Source organism: Catharus ustulatus, chromosome 20 (genome assembly GCF_009819885.2).
Source record: "Catharus ustulatus isolate bCatUst1 chromosome 20, bCatUst1.pri.v2, whole genome shotgun sequence".
NCBI lineage: Eukaryota > Metazoa > Chordata > Aves > Passeriformes > Turdidae > Catharus > Catharus ustulatus.
The window spans coordinates 4,943,346-4,966,500 of NC_046240.1; the positions used below are offsets into that span (position 1 = coordinate 4,943,346).

Here is a 23,155-nt window from a genome sequence, read left to right on the forward strand (position 1 = left end):
GTGGCTGTGCGAGCCCAAACCCTCTCCGAGCCAGGGCGAGGTCTCCCGTTCTCCCTCTGGGGCTCTGCTCCTTCCACCCTGAACTGGTTTGTCGAGTCATTTTTTCAGATGTGCCTCCATCCCTGCTGCTGCTGCTCACCTGCGTTGGGGAGGAGCCTCCCGGAGCTGCTCTTTACCTCGCCCCGACCGAGCCTGCCTGAGTCCTGTCCTTCCATCCCCAGAGCCCGGAGCAGCGAGCCAGAGCCCACCAGGACCGTGCCGAGCCCGGGACAGCAGCTGGGACCTGGCCAACATGTTCAAGGGGGTGGGCAAAAGCTCCCCGAGCAGAAGCTCCCCCAGCAGAGGTTCCCCTGTCAAACCCAGCAAGTAAGTGTGAGCCCTGTGCTCTGTGTGTGCTGTGTGACCCTGGGGAGGACAAGGGATGGGTGATCCACGTCTTTGCCATCCCTCTGTGGAGCAGCAGGAGGTTGGGGTTTGCTGGGAGCTGATACCAAATGTGCTGCCTGGATGTTGTTTGTGTTCCTTCCTGAAGTGCCCTGCAGCCCCTGGGATGTGCTCAGAGCTGGGATCTTTGAGCAGGGAGGTGCAAAAAGCCCCTTTTGGGCAGGTGGGAGCAGGATAAAAGCCTCTGTGCCTGGTGGAGTGGGGTCTGCTCGATGGTGGGTCCCAGATCCTGGGATCCCTGGAGAAGGATGCTCAGTCTGCTGCTGCTCAGGTGGTGGAGATGGGTGAGGAAGGGTTTGCTGGTGGCTGCTCTAAGGTTGAATTGCTGAGTTTGCCTATTTCAGACCTGCCTGGAACAAACTGGTCTGGTGGAAGGTGTCCCTGCCCACAGCAGGGGCTTGGAACTGGATGTCTTTAAGGTCCCTTCCAGCCCAAACCTTTCTGTGATTTTATGAAGAGATCCCCTCAGTTCTGAGGGAATGGGGTGTGTGATGCTTCCCTGGGATCAGGGAGTGCTCCTGCAGGGAGATCTCATCCCTCCCTCCTGCTGCTGTTGTTAATTCAGGATTATTTTCCACCTTCCTCAGCAATTTTGCATGTGTTCAGTGATTCCATGGGAATTCTCTGCCCTGCCAGGGTTGGAAGCTGAGGAAGTTGCCAGGGGGGTTGTGCTGAGGAGAAGGGGGCGTGCAGGGAGTGCTGGCCACATCTCCTGGCACCACCAGCAGCAGCCCAGGACAGTGTTTTTGGTTTTTGTGTGTGTGTGTGGAGACCTGGGTGGTCCCAGCACAGTGCTGGCCCCCAAATGTGCTGGTTTGGGGTCCAAACCCCAGGTCAGCCAACAGCCCCTGAAGAGGGGGTGGCTGGGCAGGGCAGCAGGGCCTGGGGACAAGGGGACCCCTCCAAGGTTGGGGGTGCTGGGGGAGGTTGGGAGCTGAACCTCTGCCATGGGAAGCTTCAGTGGAGCTGAAAATCTCGAAGGCAGGTCTGGGGGCTCTCTGAACACCAAGCTTTGCTGGGGCCTGGCTGCAGTGGGGCACCTCCCAGGAGCTGTGTCAGGCTCTGTTTCATTCAGCATTGCTAATGCAATCTCTCCACCTCCCCTGCCAGCTCCCAAAGCAGGCTGGGGATTCCTCAGGACCCTGCAGAGGGTTTGGGCAGGCTCTTCCCCAGCATGAACCTCTCAGAATAACTGGAGCTGCATCCCAGCAAGACCTCACAGCTCTTCCCGTGCAGGATGGAGGCTGGAGCCAGGAGCACAGCAATTACTGAGCTAGTTGTGCTTGTTTCAGGAGGCACCAACCATCAGACACAGCCTAATTCACCTGGCCATGGCCTGGGGCCTGGTCAGTGCCCAAAGTAGCTGAGAAAATGAAGGATGAATTGTCTTGGGAGCAGCCACCAGCACACAGTCTGCAGATGGCCCCAAGAAAATGTTGGTGGCCCCAAGGCCAGAGCCTCAGCAGCAGCTGAGTTTCCCTGTCTCTGGGATTCATAATTAGCAGCTGGACCCCCACAGAGGGCTCTTGGTCCCTGGGACTGGGGTGTTGAGCCTCCTTTGCTGTCTCCACTTGGTGGATGCATCCCAGGGAAGCATCACAAGCACAGGTTTGTCCCTGGGGACATCCTGGATGTGCCCTGCTCTAGGTGGAGGCACTGCAGGGCTGAAAGGGAAAACTCTTGAGAAGGTGGAATTGAATTGGATCTGGCTGGACTGGCTGTGCCTGGGTGTGATTTTGAGAAAGGCTGTGGGTGGTTTGGGAGGTGGATGGCAACTCATCTCCTGGGATTGCTGCTTTTCCCACCATCTCCCTCTGCTCCCCAGTCAGTCTGGAGCAGTGTGGGTCCTGGGGACAGGCAGAGGGTCAGGTACTGACCCAGAACTGGCAGGGTGTCAGTGGTGATCTGCTGGGATCTGCTGGCAAATCAAAATATGCCAGGGCTTGGTGTGTGTCAGGGAGATCAGACCCAGCTTTGGGCCCTGTGGCCATTAAGCAAAGTCCCCGTGAGGAGGGGACAGAGGGGGCAGGGACTGCAGTGGGTGGTGCTGTGGTCCTGCCCGAAGTGCCCTGCCAGGAGTGACCAGGAGTGGGGACAGTCCTGCTGCTGAGAGACACCGTCCCTTGTGTGCAGCTGGACTGTCCAGGAGGCAGAAAGTGGAACGAGCAATGAACCAATTAATAATGATAATAACAGTGCTGTGCCTCTCCTAGGCATGAGATAGCCCTAGGGAGGAGGCTGCCCTGGCTCCTGAGGAGGAGCAGCTTTGCCCAGCCTTGTCCTCAACCATCCCCAGGCTGTGGCTGTACCATGCTCTGTGTGTGCAGCTGGACCCGAATTTTGGGGTCTGGGGGTGTCCAACATGAGCTCGTGGCTGCTCCCACCTGATGCCAGGCTGCCCAAATGTTCACCCAGAAATGAGGGCCCAGTGAGTGAGAGCTCCTGGCAGGAACGGGGCAGAGGCAGGGATGGGCAGGGGGACACCCCGAGGAGGACAGTGATCCCTGTCACCACGGGTGGCTGTTTGCACAGACTCCTCTCAGTACACCCTTGCTGCTCCTGAGATGATGATGTCCAGGAATCATCCCTGTTTCCCTGAAAATCAGGCTGTTAGCAGCAGCATCCTGGTCTCCCTCAGGTGCCCCGTGCAGCACAGGCTGGGATGGGCTGTCTCTGTCACCAGGAGGTTCCTGACATCTTCTCAGTCCATAGTTTTGTTGTGGCCCAGCCTAAACAAAGCAGATTTCTGTGCCCAACCTTAGAAGCTGAGGGATGGAGAGCCCCAGTGTTTCCTGCAACCAGAAAGGGAGTGCCAGCAGGAATAAACAGGATTTTGTTGGTGATCTACCATGCCTGGGAAGGATGGATCCTCCCTTCTCCCCTCTTGGAGCAGCACAGAGTTATCCACAGCCACACGACAAACCGGGATGGGCTCAAACAGGACACCCCATCCACGCTCTTTGGGCAGGAGCTGAACCCAGCCGGAGCTCCTGGGGGGCGATGGGGAGGCTCTGGGAGAGGCTCTGGGAGAGGCTCCGTCCCCAGCCCAGCCCAGCCCAGCCCGTGACTCACATTCTCCTCCCTGCGCAGAGAGCCCGGGCAGGAAATTTGGGTGGTGCTCAAGTATTTGCTCATGGGACACCACCTCATTCCAGGCGTGTCAGGGATGAGTGGGAGATTGTGTAACCTGCTGGGGAGGGGGCACTTTGAGAGCTACCAGCCTGCTCGGGCTCAGCCCTGAGCTGCTCCCACCCTTTGTGCATCTCCCCGAGCACTGCGGTTTGCACCAGGAAGGGACATGGATGGAGTGGGAGCGATGATTAACGGGATGTAAAACACAGGCTGTAGCAGGGAATGATGCTTGGATGGTGATGGATGTGCTGCTGGAGTCAGACCTGCAGAAGCACAGCACAGCCCCCTCTCCCTTTGCTGATTCCGGGCAGGAGATGCTGCCAGCCCCAAACCTCCGGGGCAGCTGAGAGCTGCTTTGTGCAGGCCCATGCTTGGGAAATTAAAAACAAGGGAGGAGCTGGGGAAAGGGGGCAGGAGGATGCTGAGCAGGAGCGCTGGGGCTGTGCCTCCTCTGTGGGCTGAGCTCACTTCCCAAGGGAGCTGTGGCACTGAATGCTTGGCTTGGGGTGACTGTGGCACTCCCTGGCACGTTACAGTCACTTGGGGCTGTAATAAGTGAACAGCCCAGCATCTGTTCCATTCCATGGAATGAACCATGGAACAGCTGGAGCAATGACAGAGCATTAAGGGAATCAATTCCCCCTGTCCCCTCTGTGGATTCAGGGGCTTGGAAGGAAAGCACATGGCTAAAGGGCAGATGTGGTGACTGTGCTGCAGGATATCACTTTTCTTCTACCTCCTTCTTCACCAGAGAGGTACCAACCTGCCCTGAAGAAGCATCCCCCCACTCCAACTGACCCCCAGTGACATCCCATTGTCGCTGCTCAAACTCTTTCCCCCAGTCTCAGATCCCAGCAGCAGCACATAATGCTCTCAGCCTCTGCTGAACTTTGTCCCCTCAGCAGCATTCCGAGGGCTCCATCCCTGTGTGATGCTATCACTCCACACCCTCCTGCCTCTGCCCACATCCTGGCAGGGCTGTGCTCTCCCTGCCTGCAGGGTAGGGCCAGCACTGTCCTCAAGGGCAGATGCTGTGAGAACAGGACATGAGGACAAAGGTGGCACCGAGGTTTGTGCTTCCCATGCCTGGCTGCAGGCTTTGGATCCGGCTGCTCCAGCAGGGGTGGTGGTGGGGTAAGGGCTGTGATGGCTCTGTCATTGTGTGGTGGCACTGGGGTGACAGCAGTGAGGACCTGTTGTTGGGAACCTTCAGTGAAGCCTCACTGGAGGAGGAGGGCTGGTAGGTGTGCCATGGCCTTGGGAAATTGGAGTCTTGGAATCACAGGATATCCTGAGTGGGGAAGGGACCCAACAGGATCATTGAGTCCAAGTCCTGGCCCTGTGCAGGACACCCCAATAATCCCACCATGTGCTAGGAGCATTGTCCAAACACTCTTTGAGCTCAGACAGACTCAGTGCTGTGGTCACTTCCCTGAGAGCCTGTTCAGTGCCTGAGCACCCTCTGGGTACAAAACCTTCTCCTGATATCCAACCTAAACCTGCCCTGACTCAGCTTCCTGCTGTTCCCCAAGCTCTGAAAACACCACAACAGCGAGAGGGGCTGCACAAAGAGTCCTTGTCCCCTGCAGCCCAGTCTTGGGGTGGCACTGGGCTCTCCAGTGTCCCACTGGGCCCAGCTGGAGAGCTTCACATGGGAGGGTGGCAGCTCTGGGTCAGGCTGAGGGGCTGCCTGTGCCAGCAGCCGAGGGCAGCACCCAGGGAAGCGCCTCCAGACAGGGTGAGCATGTTGTGCTGCCTGTGCAGGGTGCTCCCCTGACCCCCAGCGAGCTGGCTCCAGGTCTTCCCACCCCAGAAGTGGTGTTGGTGCTTTGGGGAACCCTACAGCAGTTTTATCCCCCATTATTTTCCCACTCTGATGTCTTTTTGAATCCACACAGAGTTTTGAGATCTGCAGCAGGGAGTTGTGCAGCTGGGCTGGGTGGTGAGCACACCCCAGCACTCTCACCCTGAGCACAGCAGCTCCTGTGTGTGTCCGTGCCCTTGGCCACAGCTCAGACTCCTTGAGACACCCAGTGAGGGAAGGGGCTGAAGAACCAGGCCTGGGGCAGGTCCTGAGCTTTGCTTTTCCCACCCCTCTGCTTTGCTGTTCCCTCTCTCAGGTCCTCCACAAACGAGCTGGCCGTGCTCATCTCCCGCATGCAGACAAACGCTGACCAGGTGGAGAAGGACATCCTGGAGACTCAGTCCAGGCTCAAGCAGGTCAGTGCTGGCAGGGGGTGGTGGCAGGTGAAAGGCTTTGCCTAGAAATGCAGTGTCTAGGACAGCAGATCAGATGTCTGCTCTGTGCTTGCTGGTGCAGGTTTGGGGGCTGGCTGGAGGCTGGGGAGGAACAAAAACCCCACAGAGCCTCCCAGTCCCTGGGGCTGCATCCCAAGGCTCTCAGATTCCTTCTGCTCCATGCCTCAGGCTCTGCACAGCCAAGGCTGTCTCAGCTATGGCAGCACAGCCTGTGCCTCCCACACCCCCAAGGCTGCCAGCCTGACCCTCAGAGCCCCTGGCAGGAGGGAGCTGGAGCAGGAGGGCACCAGGGCTCCTCTGTGGTGGCTGTGTGGAGGATCCAGAGCCTCTGTGCTGGCCAAGGAAAGCGTTGGGAGGTCTGTGTGGTCCAAGCAGGATTTTTCCTCTGTCTCCCTGGGCTCCAGGATTCCAGCAATCACCAGAAGAACAAGGCTTTTGAGTTCCAGACAGAGAATGCCAGGAACCTGAAGGAAGCTGAGACCCTGCTGAAAGATCTCTTCCTGGATGTGGACCGTGCCAAGAGGCTGAGACACCCACAGGCTCCTGAGATAGAGAAAGAGTGAGTGCAGTGGAGAGACTGGTGTGATGAGGGCACTGAGCAACTGGGAACCTCCTCAGGACATGGAGTGAACGCCAGTCCTTGCCATGAGTTGTAGCTTCACTCTTTTCCCACAGAGTTTAGCCTTAAAATCATCTTTTCTGCCAATTTATTTTAAAGATATTGGTATGCAGAGTGAATGCCAGAGTGATTGCCCAAGAGGCTCCAGTCTTTTGGGAGCCCTGATGACAAATGCAGAGCTAAAATGTGGCTCCACTCTCAGAGCAGGTCCCCTTTTCCTCTGCCTTCCCTAAAAATACCTGTAATTTGGGGCAAGCACAGAGTCAGAGGTGGGTGTGGGAGTGCTTTGGCTTCTGGTGCTTTGCTCCTCTTCACTTCCAGCCCTTCTATGTAGAAGTCAGGAGGGAAGGGACAGCCCTGACCTCCCTGCAGCATCCTCCTGGGCAGTATTTCCTGAGACACCCCTGAAGATGGAGAACAGGACAAGTACAGGACACAGTGCCACAAAGGCTCAGCAAAGTACCCTGGGTATTGTGAGTGAAATCTGGGCTCCTCAAGGCCCACCTTGGCTCTCTGACTGACACAGGGACCTGTCCCTTTGCCCTGGCAGCATCCAGCAGCTCCATGAGCGTGTGACACAGCTCTGTGCCGAGTACCGAGCCCTCTACGAGCAGCTCAACGTGCCCGAGGTGGGGCCCAGGGTGGACTGGGCCAGGATCCTGGACCAAAAGATGGTAACAGAGCTGGGGTTGGGTGTTATCTCCCATCTCCTACCAGGCCAGATCATGTTTACTGTTGTCTGTAGGGCTGTGCCAGCCACTGCAGGGATGTTGGAGGTGGTGGGAATAATTCAGTGGGTCTGGGTGGAAGAAAAATTCTCCTTTTACCTCTTAAAACCCTCTAGAGCATCCTCTGAATTAATCTCTTCATATTGAGAGTTACCAGAGGGGGCTCAGGTAGAGAGTCCTGCTGTGGGATGAAAGGATGGAGAAGGTGATGTCTCCTAGGATTTTACAGCCCTACCTTTCAGATTTCACACTGCAGGGTTTGGGTATGTGGAGTGCCCAGGCTGGAGCCAATTTGGATTCCCCTGAAAGCTGGATGGTAATTAAGTGCATCCCATGCATTCACCATGGGCAGGGGGCTGGCTCAGCTCAGTTATGTGGTCTGGTTATCTTTGCCCCTGTGTGTGGCTGGGGAAATGGCAACCACCAGCAATAATGGGAAACAACAAAAAAATCCCCTCCCTTCCCCCTGGACTGCTGTCAGGTCCCAGATCTTTTCATGCCCTGCCAGCACTGCCTGGGGTTTCCCCCTGAAATGAAGCTTTTGCTTTAGTGTCTGCCCCGACTCCTTTTGCACAGAAACAAGTCAATGCAGGACAGTATGGCCCTGGCATGTCAGAGCTGGAGAAGCAAATAGCTGAGCACAACATCCTCCAGAAGGAGATCGAAGCCTACGGGCTCCAGATCAAGAACCTGCGCTCTGGGGTAAGGCACCCCCTGTGCCCTCCTTGTTCCTGTCACCCCTGGGGACCCTGCTCTTCTGTCCCTTCTGCTCCTCCACACAGTGAATGCCCACCCTGGTTCTGCAGAGGGATGGGGGGCCAGGGAGGTGGCTCCTGGATGGTTTCTAAAGCACATTCCATAATTCAGTTCAGCAGCATTCACCACATGTTTTGCTAACAGCTTTTCTTTGTCTTTTTGTTGTTGTTGTTGTTGTTCACCTCCTTGGTCTTGGCTGTGCTGTAACCCAGGATGTGGCAGATTTAAAAAGCCAGTACAAGGACTTGCTGGTAAGGTTCTTGGTGGTTTTCTGAGCAGATGGGGTCTTATAGCAGAGCAACACCATCCCTGATGGGCAGGGAGTGCTCAGTTCAGAACAGGAGCCACCCCTGGGCTTGCAAAGTAAAGTTGTGTCCCTCATATTTCCCCATTTCCATCCCTCTTTGGAATAGGTGTAAACTGAAATAACTGTTGCTGTGCTCAGGGCAGTGCTGAGGGTGAGATCCATGTGTCTCCTCTTCATGGGTCATGGATCTGCAGTTTCCTCTGTGGGCACCAGGAAATCCTGGCCACACTTCTCCAATCAGGATTGCAGATGTGGAGGCTTGCCCTGATCCCTAACAAGGGCTCCAGAGAGCAAATGAGCAAAGGAGGTGGCCAGGGAGAAGGTCCTGGGTTTATCCATCTGGGCCCATGAAGGTTGATGCTGAAAATGGGATTTTGTGAGAAATGCAGCAGAGCTGGGCCAGCTCTGAGACTGCCCCAGGCACCAGCCCACACCTGGGATTCTGCTTAGACAAAGTCTGTGAGGAGGGAAAGGGAGCAGCAGCCCGGTCAGATAAGGGGCAGTGGTGGCACATTTCTCTGGAGAGGGACTCCCCAGGCCGAGCACTGACACTGCCTCTGTCCTGTGTGTGTGCAGAAAGCTTCCATCTGGCGAGGGCAGAGCCTTGGCAGCCTCTACCACCACCTCCAGGGCTGCACCAAGGAGCTGGGCTACCTGACAGAGCAGCAGACCAAGATCCTGAAGCAGGACTGGAGTGACCAGATGCTGGATGTCCAGAGCGTGCGCCGGGAGTACGAGGTGAGCCCTGGGGTGGGGGCAGCGTGGCCATGAAAGGCTGCCCAAGATCTGCAGGGGACACCCAGTGAGGCTTTCCAGAACAGAGGGGAAAGAGACCCCTGGGTCCACGCTGGAATGAGGGACCAGCTGCTGTGTGTGAGCCCTGCAGCCCCTGAGCTGCAGGTGGGATCACACACAGGTCAGGGAGGATTCCCATGGCCAGAGAGAAGGGAGGGCTCAGTGCCACATCAGCCTCAACTCAGTACAACTCCCAGCGACTGCCATGTGCTGGGACACAGAAAATGAGGGGGTAATTGTTTAGGAAAATGCTCTTTGAAGGAGTGCCCTGATTCTTTCTGAGGCTTGAGTGTGTCTAATTTGTTTTAGCTCTGCCTAGCCCCTTCTGTTTTAAAAAACAAACAAGCAAGGATGTCTGAGCTTTGGGAGCCTTTTCTCTGTTATGTTTGGTGCTCCAGGAGACCACTCTGTGCTCCCTGCATGCTCCCAAGGGCAAAAAGTTTCTTTTCCCTCCAGGATTTCAAGTCCAACGAGCTGCTCAGGCAGGAGGAGTTTGTGAACCACCTTCAGGACGATGGGGACAGGATGATTGAGCTGAAGCACCCAGCCATCAAACCTATCCAGGTAGGGAGAGGGGGTCTCTTCCCCAGCCCTGTGGGGGAATGGGAGAGTTTCTGTGCCCCAGGTGGTGGGGCAGAGGGGACTCCTTCACCCCTCCCTGCAGTTATTACTTTTTCCTTCCACACTCACTGCAGCATCCTGCCTGCTCCAGCCCTGCAGGGAACCTGAGGGAAGTGCAGGGTCCTCACCCTTTCCAAAATTTCCAGGAGATAGTGGCCAACATCAGCTCCCACTGCTCACACACATCAGTGCAGCCACCCTCACACTGTGGGAAGTTCCAGCTTTGACATGGTGTGACTTCTCCCCAGTGAGAGCAGCTCCCAGCCTCCAAGGCTGTATTTCCAAGCCTGCAGATGCAGTGCCAGGCTGAGCTGGGCTCTCAGTCCCCAGCACACTGGATCTGGAGCACTAGAGAGGTGATGGCTGCTCTGTGTGAGCCAGGTCCTCCTCAGGGGTGTCCTCACCCCGGCTCAGCATCAGGCAGTGCCTGGCACAGTCTCTGCTCTTCCTCTGATCCCTGGGACTACTGAGGAAAGGACACGAGTGGAGAGGGAGGCAGGACCAGCTGGGACCCACTGAGATGTGCTCTGCCCCACACAGGCTCACCAGGAAGCCTTGAAAAACGAGTGGCAGAATTTCCTGAATCTCTGCATTTGCCAGGAGAGCCAGCTGAAAAGTGTGGAGAGCTATAAGAAGGTAAACAGCAAATTCATGGGCCATGGTTCTGCAGGTCAGGCCAGAGTGGGGAGGCTGGGAAGAGAAACAAAGGGGTGAGGATGGGAGAGCCTTTGCTTGCACCTAGTAAAGGTATTTTGGGAAACACCCTCAAAAAATCATCTTTAGAGGTGCTGAGAGACCCCACTGGGCTTGGAGACAGTACTGTCCCCCCATGCCTGACTGTGTCCCTGCCCACACCTGCAGTTCCAGGATGATGCTGAGGCTGTGAGCCGCTCCCTGAAGAAGATGAGCTCTGACCTGGACACCAAATACAGCAAGTTCAACAAAGACAGCCCTGGGGTGGTGTCAGATCTGCTGCTTCAGCTGGAGGTGAGGCCTGCAGGGCTGGTGGCACCAGCCAGACCTCAGGGCAAATCCAAAGTTAAAAAATCCCCAATAAATGACAGAGGGGAAGGGGAAGAGGTGGGTGGATAATCCCACAGGGATAGCTCAGCCCAGCTCTGTGCTGGGGAGGGGGAAGCCCAGAAGATCCACACTGAGATGGCACTGTCCCCAGCAGTGACCCTCAGCCAGGCCCCAGGTCACCATCAGAGTGGAGGAGTGCAGGGAGAAGCCATGTGCTGTCCCCAACATGAGACACTGGTTAGAGGGTGAGCCACTGGCATCCAAGCAGGGAAAGTTCCTCCCATCTCCTCAGCGCTCATGAGCCAAGGGCAAGGGAGGGAATAAAGAAATCTGACCTCAGGGGTGAGGTGCAGATAGAAAAGGAAGATTTGCCCTGGAGAGAGGGAGGGGACACGTTCACCATGGTGTCTTCCCAAGGATGCAACACATTTCACTCTCAGGAGCTGCTGCAATCGTGGTTCTTTCTGACACTGGAATGCAGCCACCTCTTGGCAGGTGTTCCATTTCTGAAAAAGAAAACTTCTTCAGGATATTTTATATGAAAGTGTGGGTTCACCTAAGGTTAACCCAGGCTGTGTCTTCAGTGGCAGATCTGTGAGCAAAGGAAAGCGAGGAGAGCAATGGAAAGGGGAAGGAGGGACATGGAGGGATTGAGAATGGAGAAACTCCCAACCCCACAAAAACAGAGAATTGGTCCCAGCACACCAGCTGTAGTGTGAGCCTCCCCTTCCTTCTTACCCAAACCTGGTCACAACCACTCTCCCCTGTTTTGTCTAGAACGAGGAGAAGGTGTTGAAGCAGGCAGAGAAGAGCATCAGTGACCTGAAGAGAAGGAGCAAAGAGATCAGCCCACTGAAACTGCGCAGGACACGTCCCTCTGAGCCCCTCAGCCTGGACACCCTCTGTGACTGGGATGCTGGGGAGGTGAGGGCTGGACTAGCAGCACCCCCAGAAGGGGCAGAGAGCTGGATTATTTTCTGGTTGCCCCAGATCTTGGCTCCATGGTGTGAGGAATTGTCTTAGGGCCAGAAATCCAAGCCTTTCACTGGGTTTTGTGTCCTCTCCCAGGTGCAGCTGACCAGAGGGGACAAGTACACTCTGAAGGACAACAGTAACCCAGAGATGTGGGTGGTCCAGAGCAGCACTGGAGTGGTCCAGGAGGCACCTTCTGCTTGTTTCTCCATCCCTCCTCCTGACCCTGAGTCCATAGACAAGGTCAATAGGTGAGTCTGCAGCAGAGACCCTGACCCAGAGAGACATTCAGACTGTCTTGAGTCATAACCAGCCTGAGAAACAGCAGCTGGGGACACCCCTTTCCACTCTCTAGTACTAAATCCCTCCTGGAGAGGGATTTTTTCTCACACTCAGATGTCTCATTCAGGTGTCTACCATTCCTCAACATCCCTGCACACTGTACAGACCTCACTGTCAATGAGTTTTCTGGCAGTCAGGCTTGATTTCTTCACCCAAACATGTGACTCGCATAGGTTTGACTAAATTCATTGCAGAATCAGTCTGGAGCTTGGGACTTGCCAAACAGGACAGAGTTATCTGTGGTATCTGCTCTGCTGGAGACTGAGCAATGCTGCTTGAGCCTCTGTGCAGGTTTGCTGCCTGCCTGCTCAGTCAGATCCTGCAGTTCCCACAGGATGGGTGCTGGTTCAGGGAGGTTGGCATTGCCTTTTTAATCATGGCCCCAGGCATTTGGGTAAATCAGTGCTGCTCAAGTGCCCAGGAAAGGCCAAGCCCACACTCAGAGCTATGCAGGCAAGCCCAAAGTGGGAGCTTGAGTTCCCAGTGCCATGGATGTGATTGCTTCATTGTGTTCCTCAGCGTGGAACCCTCTTCACACATCCCAGACTATTGAATCCTTTGGATTTATGAGTTTCATGAGTGTTTTAAAACAGAAATTCAGTTCCTCTGCACAGAGGAACAGCAGCCAGGCAAGCTGGGAATTGCTGTTTTTAACACACAGTGTTTAGCTGGAACAGTCCACAGCAAGGATGAGAACTGGCCTTGTCCTTCCTGTTCCCCCTCCTTCTGGTTCCATGACTCTTTCCTCACCCAGAAATATTTTTTGGTTCTTCCAGCTCTGGCAGATCCCAGCTCTAGCTTCATTAGGCAGGAACCACCCTCACAAGTGAGATGTGGCATTTCTAGTGCAGCAGCCACAGAAACAGCCACTTCTGCTTGTTTCCTGCAAGGTTGCAAAGCACTGCAACCATATGAAATAAATTTGCAGCTTTGAAAGCTTCTGCTGGCAGTTGGAAACACTGACTTCCTTGAGAGAACTCAGCTGCTCAAACCAACCAGCTGCTCTTGCTGCTGCTCCCTTTCCTAAGGGACATCTCTCAGTACAACAGGCTGCAGGCTCCCAGCCTTTGAGGGCACCTTCCCCTGCCTTTGGGGCACATTCCCAGCACAGCCATGGAGCTCTGTCAGTGCTGTGTCCCTTTCTGGCTGGTGATGCCCCTCTCTGCTCACAGGTTGGAAGGGGAGCTGAACACGGTGAAGCAGAAGCGAGCAGCGGTTCAGAGCACCCTGAGACGCAGCCAAAAGGAGCAGGTCCAGCCCAGCCAGCAAGGTTTGTCAGCTGGGACAAAGCCTGGAGAGTCCAGCCCTCTCCAGAGGCAGCTCTGGAAACAGAGCACCCACCCAGGGTGGGCAGAGGCACCTTCAGCTCACACACAGACACCTCAGAGCTCCCTGTGGGAGGATTCCTTCTCCTCCATGGCAAAGAGCAGCTGGCAGGAGAACCTGACTCCTGTCTCAGCAATTCACTCCAAGTCTGCTGCCCCTCTCAAGCCTCAGATTGACTTCCAGCTCCATCAACAGCTGGAGGGTATTTTGGATTTCAGGGGGATGTGCCTATCCAGAAACCTTAATTAAACCTGCTTTGTAATCTGGGTCCCTTGCAGTTCTCTTCCCTAGCTGGGGGCTGTGGGATGAGTCGGCAGCCAAGGCTAAATCCCAACCCTGGGTTATCTGTGTTATTCCCACAGCTGTAGTTCAAAGGCTCCCAGCAAAGCTGAGAAGGGATGTGTCTGCATGGCAGCACTTGGCTTTGTCTCTCCTTTGGGATTAACCCAAGCTATGTCTCACTGCAGCTCTGTCCAGGAGCCCTCCAGCAGTCCAGGATGATCCCCAAGCTGACCGGCTCCTCAGCAGCCTGGATCGTGTTGGCAAGGACTTGGTCCAGGTGGAGAAGGAGGTCTTGACCAGAGTGAGGTCTCCTGTGAATTACAGTGACCCTACAGATGACCTTGGCAGGAGGATCAAACAGCAGCAGGTGAGCTGGAGCAGGAGCAGTTTGGTAGAGCTGTCCTTGGCCCAAAGCAGGATGACATGGAAATAACACAGGAGGTGAGAGCTGGTGCTCCAAAGAGAAAACCATGCTGCAATTTCAAGGGTTTCAGGGTGGCTTGAACCCTGTAAATGGGACAAAATGAAACCCTCAGGAAAGGCAATGTTCCCTTGGCTCTGGAGCAAGAGGGTCCATTCATTTCAGAGCTGTGGTCCTGGTGCCAGTCTTGGGAATGCTGTCACCCTACAGTCTCAAGTCTGTAACAAATAGATTGAGGGATAGAGAGAATTAATCCAAGGGCTAGCTTGTCTCACCTGATGGGATGTACAGACTTGTAAACAGTGAGACAGGAAAGAGGCAGTGCCCTGGAGCCCCAGGGTCAAGGTCTGGGTGTGCAGTATTTCAGCTTATTCCATCTTCATCTGTGGGTATTTATCCAGCTCTGGCAGCAGGATGGGCTCAGGCAAGAAGGTTTTTTCCATCTCTGTCTATGTGGATCTCTTTCCCACACCCTGCCACTGCCAGACAGCCCCAGTCTGGATGGGGCTGTGCCCCAAGGGGCAGCTCCTTATGAGAGGGGCACCACACCCTGAGCCCCACAGCCAAATCCGCCCCTGAGGGAAACACATTTCCACAGCAGCACTGTTATGGCTGTGTTGGGTGACTGTGCTTCCATCTGGTGTGCCAGGAAACAACAAAGAAACTGGAGAACCTGGGGGCAGCCAAGGATGCCTTGCAGAAGGAATGTGAGACCTACCTTTCCAAGAGACCCACCAGCACCTCGGCTTCCCAGCTCCCTGTCACACTGAATGCCCTCAGGAGCAAATACAACGATGTCAATATGCTCTCCAGCCTGTACAACGAGAAGTGAGTGATGGGGAGGAGGGAAGGAAGTGTCCTTGCACAGGTGTGCCAGCACAGAAGCATGACAGAAAATGCTTTTGATCTATATGAGTGTTGGTTGAGGTCCAGCACAGGTTGGAAACCTCCCATCCATCATCAAAGCACCTCTGAAGGAGTTCCTGTGTGTAATTTGTGAGTAGATCCCCTCACTATGGAAAATCCAGCACAGTGGGTGTGTGTCCCAGATCTGCTGTGTGCTGAACTGCAACACATCTGACTTGTGAGCAGCATGACAGGGGTGTGAGTGCACACTGCTTGTTCTCTGACATGTTGCAGAAGCTCTAATTTTAAGTAAGGTTGAACATCAAAGGGAGAAAAGAAGAATGGGGTTTCTGTAGCTAACCTTGTCCTTTGTTTTCCCCTTTCCCAGGGCCAAGGCTGCCCTGAACCTGGAGACTCAGATTGAGAACACAGACAAGATTGTCAGCACGTTTGAGGCCAAGCTGGCTCAGGACAGCATCATTCCTGCATCCCCCAATGCCCTGCAGGATCGGGCCAATGACCTGCAGGTGGGGGAACAGCAGGCTTCTCACGAAGGGTGGGACATCCCTGAGCTGGGGAGCAATGTGGGAGGAGCTGGATTTGTCTGAGCACCTTGAGGCACCAGTGATGAAGGAGGACTTGTGCCTTGAAGGTTTAATGTTGGTGTTGCAGGCTGACCTGCTCTCACTGGACAGTAAAACACTCTGTCCCTGAAATACATCATGGCACCCTCAGCATCTAATCTCTGTTGCTGTGCCTCACTCCTATCCCTAATCTCTCCTGCTCCCAGTCTCCTCCCCCCATCCTTGGCACCCACACTGACCTGATGTTTTGCCTTCCCCAAAACTTCTCAGTGCACTGCCCAAGCCCCCTCACTTCCCAGCTTCCCTCACCTCTTCCACCTTGCCTGTCCCTCAGTGAGCCAGGCCAGCCCCCAGTGCTGCTTTAGGAAGGTGTTTGGGTGCTGCCCTGACTGATGCAAACACCAGGTGTCTGTTTTCCTCCCTGCAGAAGATGAGGCGGGACCTGGTGGCGCAGGAGGACTGTGTGCTGAAGCTGAACCGGGGGCTCAAGGATGCTGAGCACAGCTGCAGTGCTGTGCAGAACAACTTCCAGGAGTACTGCCCTGACCTGCCCCGCCAGAAGAGGGAGGTGCAGCTCCTCAATGATCGCTACCACGCCGTGGCTGACCAGCTGGACCAGCGGTGAGGACCTGGGGTCACTCTGCTCCTCCCAGCTGAGGTGGATGGGGCAGGGGTCAGAGCCCTGAGTGTGCTCTTCACTGTGGGATCTGATCCTGGCCACAGTCCTGTAATGCTGAGGACCAGGTGTGTCCTGCTGTGTAGTTGCACAGGCTTTGAGCTTCCAGGGCTGTGCTCCCCACTCAGGCATCAGTTGTTACCTCCTTGTTTTTGTTATCCTGGTGTTTGTTGTGGTGATATTTTCACCTCTCACCTTCCTTCCTAGGAATCTTTGCCCTTCCCCTTAATGTTCCTGTCCACTTTTGTGCTGTACAGAGAGAAGACCCTCAGAAACATCAGCCTCACCTACCAGCAGTTCCAAAACTCCAATGAGAACCTGATGTTCTGGATGAACAACCTACCCAAGCACCAAGTGAAGACCACTGATGGGCCAAGCCAGATCAATTACAAGCTGCAGGCACAGAAGGTGTGTGCCAGGGCAAGAACAGCCTGTAACTTCACAGGGATGGGGCAATTTGCTTGTGAACAGCACATGCAAAATAGTACCAGCCAGCTCCCAGTTGTGTGCTCCCCCATGACAGTGACTGAACCAGGGAAGGATTGCAGCCATGGATGGTGTTACCTGGTATCTCACCTTGCTGGCTTTATCTGCAGTGCTGGTGTCCTCATCTGTCCCATCACCTCCAGGTTGAAATCTCCATGGAGAGGACACTTTCAGATCCTGAAATATTGCACCTTAGGCTGAGATGTTGCATCCAAGTCCTTCTTTTTTCTCTATTTAAGCAGACTCTAAGCTCACTAGTTCAGACAAGGAGTTGCAGAGGTCTCTGTGTTGGCTGCTATTTATCTTATTTGTGATAAATCAGTGTGGGAGGTCCTGGGCAAGTTATAGCACTGCTGAGATACCCTAAAACCCTGGAGACTCTTGCTAAATGTCCTCCTGTTCCCACCACTCCCTCAGCTGAGCTGATTCTCTAGGCTGCAAGAATATTTCAGTGTGTCCTTAACACCACATGTGTCTCCTGCAGAGGCTGGTGGGGGAGATCCAGAGCAAGGAGCCTGAGAAGAACGCCCTGATCAGGCTGTCCCAGAACGTGCAGTCCACACTCAATGTAAGGAGGGCTTTTCCCATTCATCACTCTCTCAGCATTTCACCCAAGAGATCCCATCTGATTGTCCTGTGTCTGCTCTGAACAGGACTATGAGCTTGAAGCAGGCAAATACAGCTCTTCTCTGGACCCTTCCCTGGCTGACTCTGCTGCAAAGAGGCTGCGTGTGACCCCCCTGCAGGAAAGCATCCAGGCCCAGGTAAAATGTTAAGATGAAGGCGTGGAAACCCTTGTCCTTGCCCCAATGTCCTCTGCAAGACCTTAATCCACTCTTACAGCCACCACTGATTATGGTCCCAATCCCAGAGTCAGAGTCCTCAGGGATCCCTTTGTCCTGGGGCAGAGCAGCCTGAGAGATCCTGAATTAGGGCTGTGCCTTGCACCTTGGTTGAGATTGCTGATGTTGCCTCCTCACCACATTGTGTATGGAGATAAAACTTACAGGGTGGGTGTGTGGGGAGAGGAAGGAGCCAGAGCTTCCCTGTGCTCTTCCCAGTTACACCCTGCATCACCTTGAGGCTTTTCCACCTGCTCTCCATCCGTGAATTTGGAAAACTGGACCCTGTGTAGGCCTGTAGGCATCTAACAGACATTCAGATAACAGGGACAGGATCTCCTGCATCAATCTTTAAACTCTGTGTCTCTCTAAAGAGTCAGATGGGAAGTCACTCATCCCTAGAACTGTGCCCTACACAAAACTGGACACAGAGCCTGCCACACAGCAGAGCTATGCCCAGGTGAGGGCTCATGGCTCTCACTGCTCTTTCTTTTGCAGGAAAATGAAGTCACCAAGCTCTACATGGAGCTGGTAGCAGAAAACAAGCAGCAGCTCAGCAGGCTGGAGTTTGCCAAGAAGGTTGTGGAGAAGGTACCAGCTTACAGCTCACTGCAGGATTGGGATGCTCTGAACTGGGGTTCAAATCTGCTCAGCCTGGGGATCCCCCACCCCTCCCTGAGCCTCCACATCCAGGTGTGGGGAAGGGCAGGAATGGAAACCTCTCTGAGAAAAAGACCACAAGAACCCACAGTTTCAGTGACACTGACTCTCATCACCTCTGGGGACCCTCAGCTCCTTACTGAAGCTGTAGTTTATATTTGAAAAAAAAAATTAGGGCTTTTAAGTCCAGTTCTCAGAGCCATACCTAATGAATAATCACAGACTGAGAATTTTAGATTTGTTTGTGGGTGTGGCTGGAATTCAGTGCTCAAAACCTTCTGGAAACACTTCACAGCAATAGGATTTTTATACCCTTCTAAGATTTGAACCACCTGTAGGAAAGGTCTCAGGACTGGGTGACTTTTAATGGGTTCAGGAAGCACAAGAGATTAAGCTGGGGACTGGCTGTGATGCTCTGCCTCAGCTGCAGATACAAGAAGGCAGCACAAGGCCCACCTTGAGATGATGGGATTGTGTCCTCACTTTCCATTTACAAACAGCCTTATTTGAAGACTGCCTGAGGATTCTGTGCCAGTTTTGTCTCTCACCATGCCATGTCATTTAAAAGATCTCTGAGTCACCTTAAAAGAATTACTTGGCTTGCCTGCCTTTTTTAAAATTCTTTTTTTTATTATTTTTTCCCTTGCAGAAGGAAGTGCATGAGGACATTGAAGCTGTACATGAGCAAACCCAGAAAGCTGAAAACAAAGCCACAACAAGCAGGGAATCTGAGGGGTTGAAATCACAGCTGGAGGAGGAAAGGAGGAAAGTGGCCAGGATTGAAGAGGACCTGGAGGAACACAGAAACAAGCTGCTGATGTTGAAAACACAGAAGCCCATTGAAAGAGTGGAAGAAAAAGAGGTGATTGAATACTACAGAGACCCACAGGTGGAGAGCAGCCTGTCTAGGATGCTACAGCAGATTGAAGAGGAAGGCAGAAAGGGGCAGAGCCTACAAGAAGACATTGATGTGATGAGCCGTAAGCTTGCCCAGATGGAGAGTGAGAAGAAGGTCGCTCCTGCCCAGCTCCTCACCAAAGAGATCACAAAAATTGAGAAGGATCCAAGCCTGGATGGCCAAGCAGCCAGTCTGCGTCAGGAGATCAAGCGTCTCCAGGAGGAAAGCTTGGCTGCTGCTTCTGAGCTTGAGCAGCACAAGAGGGAGCTGCACATGCTGGAGCGAAAGCAGCCCAACATCCGAGAGAAAGTGGTGGTGAAGGAGCTCATCAAACTGGAGAAAAACCCAGAAATGGTGAAGTCTGTGAGGACCCTGCAGTTACAAATTGATGAGGAATCCTTCAAAAGAAAGTCTGCAGAAGAAGCGATAGTGAAAGTGAAGAACAAGATTGAGGAGGTGGAAAGACTGATTGAAACAGCAGAACCCAAAATTATTGTTAAGGAGGTGAAACAGGTAGAGCAGGACCCAGAGTTATTGAAAGAGACTTCCAAGCTTAAAACTCTGATTGAAGAAGAGAGGAGCAAAAACTTGATGCTGACAGGTGAGCTGGGAGAGCTGCAGAGCCAGTACAGCATCGCAGAGAAGAAAAAGCCCAGGATAGAGGTGAAAGAGAGGGTCAATGAGATCTTCTTGGTGGACCCTGAAACGGAGAGGCAGATTGCACACCTGAAAAGGGAGCTGCAGGAGGTCACTCTGAAAAGGACAAAGATTGACAGTGAAGTGGAAGAGGCCTTAGCAGAGCTCAAAGTCCTCAGGTCACAAAAACCAGAGGTGGAGTTTAAGGAGGTCATAGAGGAGGTGGTGAAACATGAAAAGAGTCCAGAGATTCTCAGAGAAATTGATAGGCTGAAAGAGCAGCTCAATGAACTTGTGAACACCAATGGCAGGACCCAGGAGCAGCTCATTAGGCTGCAGGGGGAAAGGGATGAATGGAGGAGGGAGAGATCCAAGGTGGAAACCAAGCTGGTCAACAAGGAAGTGATCCGATATGAGAATGACCCACTCTTGGAAAAAGAAGCCGATCGGCTGCGACAGGAGGTGCGTAACATGTCCCAGAAGAGGAGAGCTGCAGAGGATGCCATCTATGACCTGCAGAACAAATACATGCTGCTGGAGAGGAGGAAGCCAGAGGAGAAGGTGGTTGTTCAAGAGGTGATACTGACCCAGAAGGATCCAAAGCTCCGGGATGAGCACAGCAGGCTGAGGCGCAGTCTGGATGAGGAGGTGAGCAACAGGCGTCGCCTGGAACGCGACGCGCAGCAGCTTCGTGTGCTGGTGGAAGAGCAAGAGAAGCTGCTCAACTTTCAGGAGGATCGAAGCAAGAGGCTTGCACTGGAGAAGGAGATGAGGCAAATTACACTGAGAATAAAGGAGCTGGAGGAGAGGCCAGCCCCAGTGCAAGAAAAGATCATTATGGAAGAAGTGGTGAAGCTGGAGAAGGATCCAGTGCTGGAACAGTCTGCCAGCACCCTGCGCTTGGAGCTGGACCGGGAGAAGATGGAGGTGCTGAGCTTGCAGAGAGAATGCAAGAACCTACAGGTGCAAGTTGATGTCCTGCAGAAAACGAAATCCCAGGAGAAGACCATTTACAAGGAGGTGATTCGAGTGGAAAAGGACAGAGCTCTGGAGAGCGAACGTGCACGCATCTGGGAGCTGCTGAGCAGGGAGAGGGGAGCCAAGCAGAAGGCAGAAGAAGAGGTACGGCGGCTCCGGGAGAAGATCGAGAGAGCTGAAGGCATGAAGAGGACGTGGGCTCGTGAAGAGACAGAGCTGCAGAAAGCCAGGAACCTGGCCATCCAGGAGAGAGCCAGCTTGGAGAGCGAGCTGCGGGAGCTGGAGAGGCAGAAGCAGCAGAAAGTCCTCTTCCTTCGGGAGGAATCCAAACTGCTCAGCCAGCGGACCCAGAATGACAGGCAGAAGAAGAAGCAGCTGGAACATGAGGTCTCCCTGCTGGAGGCAGACATCCTCAGGGAGAAGGACCAGATCTACAACAAGGAGAGGTTCATTCGGGATCTCCAGTCAAAGGTCAACCGTGAAGAAATCAACCACGAGACCCAGATGAGAGAGACAAACCTCTCCACCAAGATCTCCATCTTGGACCCGGACACGGGGAAGGACATGTCCCCTTACGAAGCCTATAAGCGAGGTATCATAGACAGAGGCCAGTACATCCAGCTGCAAGAGCTGGAGTGTGACTGGGAAGAAGTCACCACCCTGGGCCCAAATGGGGAGGTCTCACTTCTCCTTGACAAGAAGAGTGGGAAGCAGTATTCCATCGATGATGCGCTAAGGCTGAGGAGGATCACAAAGGAGGAGTACCAGCTGTACCGGGATGGCAAGATTCCCATCTCTGAATTTGCCCTGCTGGTGGCTGGGGAAACCAAGCCTCCCTCATCCCTCTCAATTGGCTCCATCATCTCCAAATCCCCTCTCACATCACCCACCACCCACCAATCCCAAACCTTCTTCCCCCCAGCCTCACAGAAGGGAATATGTGATGACACATCCCCCATCGCCGGGGTGTATGACACCACCACCAACACCAAGTACAACATCAAAACTGCTGTTGCAAAGAAGCTGCTCGATCCCATGACAGCTCAGAAGCTCCTGGAAGCCCAGGCTGCCACAGGGGGCATCATAGACCTCATTTCCAGGGACCGGTTCTCGGTCCATAAGGCGATCGAGAGGGGGCTGATTGACAGGACCTACATGCAGAGACTGCTCAATGCCCAGAAAGCTTTCACAGGCATTGAGGACCCTGTGACCAAGCGAAGGCTGTCTGTGGGGGAAGCAGTTCAGAAGGGCTGGATGACCAAGGACAGTGCTTTCCCCTACCTGCAAGTCCAGCATCTAACTGGAGGGCTCATCGATCCCAAGAAAACTGGTCGCATCCCTGTGCTGGAAGCTGTCCAGACGGGGATGATAACGAGCAACCTGGCCAATAGGCTCCAGGATGAGTCCAACTATGAAAAAGATCTCCTTGACCCTGTCACTAAAGAGAAGATCAATTACAAGGAGGCCATGGCCCTGTGCCAGAAGGATTCTCTGAGCCAGCTCCTGCTGCTGCCGGCGGCGTCGGAGGGGTATCAGCGGTACCACCAGGCCAGCCGCTCCCCCCGGCTCTCACGGTTCAGGCACTGAATGGACCAAGGCACAGAGTGGGGCTGGTTCCTTGAGGAGTTCATCCCTTCACAACACCTCTCCCCACGGAGGCAGCAGGCTCACAGGAATGGAGCATCTAGCATTTAGGGCTGCCTACTCTTCTCTCTTAGCTACCTGCCTCCCAACACAGCTCAGCCGTGTGAGGAAGAAAATGTGGTCATGGGTGTGCCACGGAGGAACCTCCACAGCTCCCAGGTGCTGTTCCCTCATCAGCCCAGAGAGGGGTGGATTTAGAGAACTTCATGGGCGGTAGGTTAAACGTGGCTATGCCCAGAAAGCGGGGAGAGACAGAGTGTTTTCCAGCTGGGTCATTCTGCATGCAATAAACATAGCAAGTGAGTGTCTGTGGCTGTGTTGTCTCTGCAGGCTGTGGCTGAAGGCACAGCTACTCCTCCCCCATGCAATCCCATGCCCTGCAGCCCAATCCACACAGGTTTTGTAGATTCTTGCTCTCCCTGATCTCCCAGTACTGAACCCCCTCAAGCATCATTCTGTCTATGAGTCCATATTTTTAAAAGATTTTGTTATATTTAAAACTGAAAACCAATGGGACTTTACTTCCTGGTCATTTGAACACCTCTAAAAGAGGGACTTGAACACCAAAGGGGTGCAGTCCCACCCAACACTACTGGAAAATCCACACTTGCTGCTTCTTTAGGTGAACTAGAAGGAAGTTACTCCTCTGTTTCAGTCCTTCCTGAAACAAGCAATTCTCATATCCCAAATACTCTTCCCTAGTATCTACACTATTGTGGAACATCCCCTGGGTTTATGGGATGAGAAAAGTACTTTCTATTGATATCAGCTGATCCTTCCCCTCTCCCAAGGGCTCTTTTAGCTGATACAATTCAGGAACTCCAACATACCCAAAATAATCTATGAGAGTAGAGGTTTTTCTCCCCATCCTTCACTCA

General features: G+C 53.9%; 1 protein-coding gene across 1 annotated transcript; it reads left to right on the top strand.

Moving 5' to 3' along the window:
• On the top strand, positions 1-22,585 carry EVPL (envoplakin). Its single transcript, XM_033076392.1, has 22 exons — positions 1-366; positions 5,697-5,796; positions 6,240-6,394; positions 7,005-7,128; positions 7,759-7,884; positions 8,151-8,189; positions 8,822-8,983; positions 9,497-9,604; positions 10,202-10,297; positions 10,523-10,648; positions 11,462-11,608; positions 11,753-11,907; positions 13,171-13,268; positions 13,792-13,973; positions 14,677-14,855; positions 15,262-15,400; positions 15,885-16,078; positions 16,391-16,541; positions 17,104-17,187; positions 17,273-17,383; positions 17,960-18,052; positions 18,771-22,585. The coding sequence occupies exons 1-22, from the start codon at positions 293-295 to the stop codon at positions 22,218-22,220; spliced, it is 6,093 nt and encodes a 2,030-aa protein (XP_032932283.1). The 5' UTR covers positions 1-292; the 3' UTR covers positions 22,221-22,585.
• Positions 22,586-23,155: the final 570 nt, after the last annotated feature.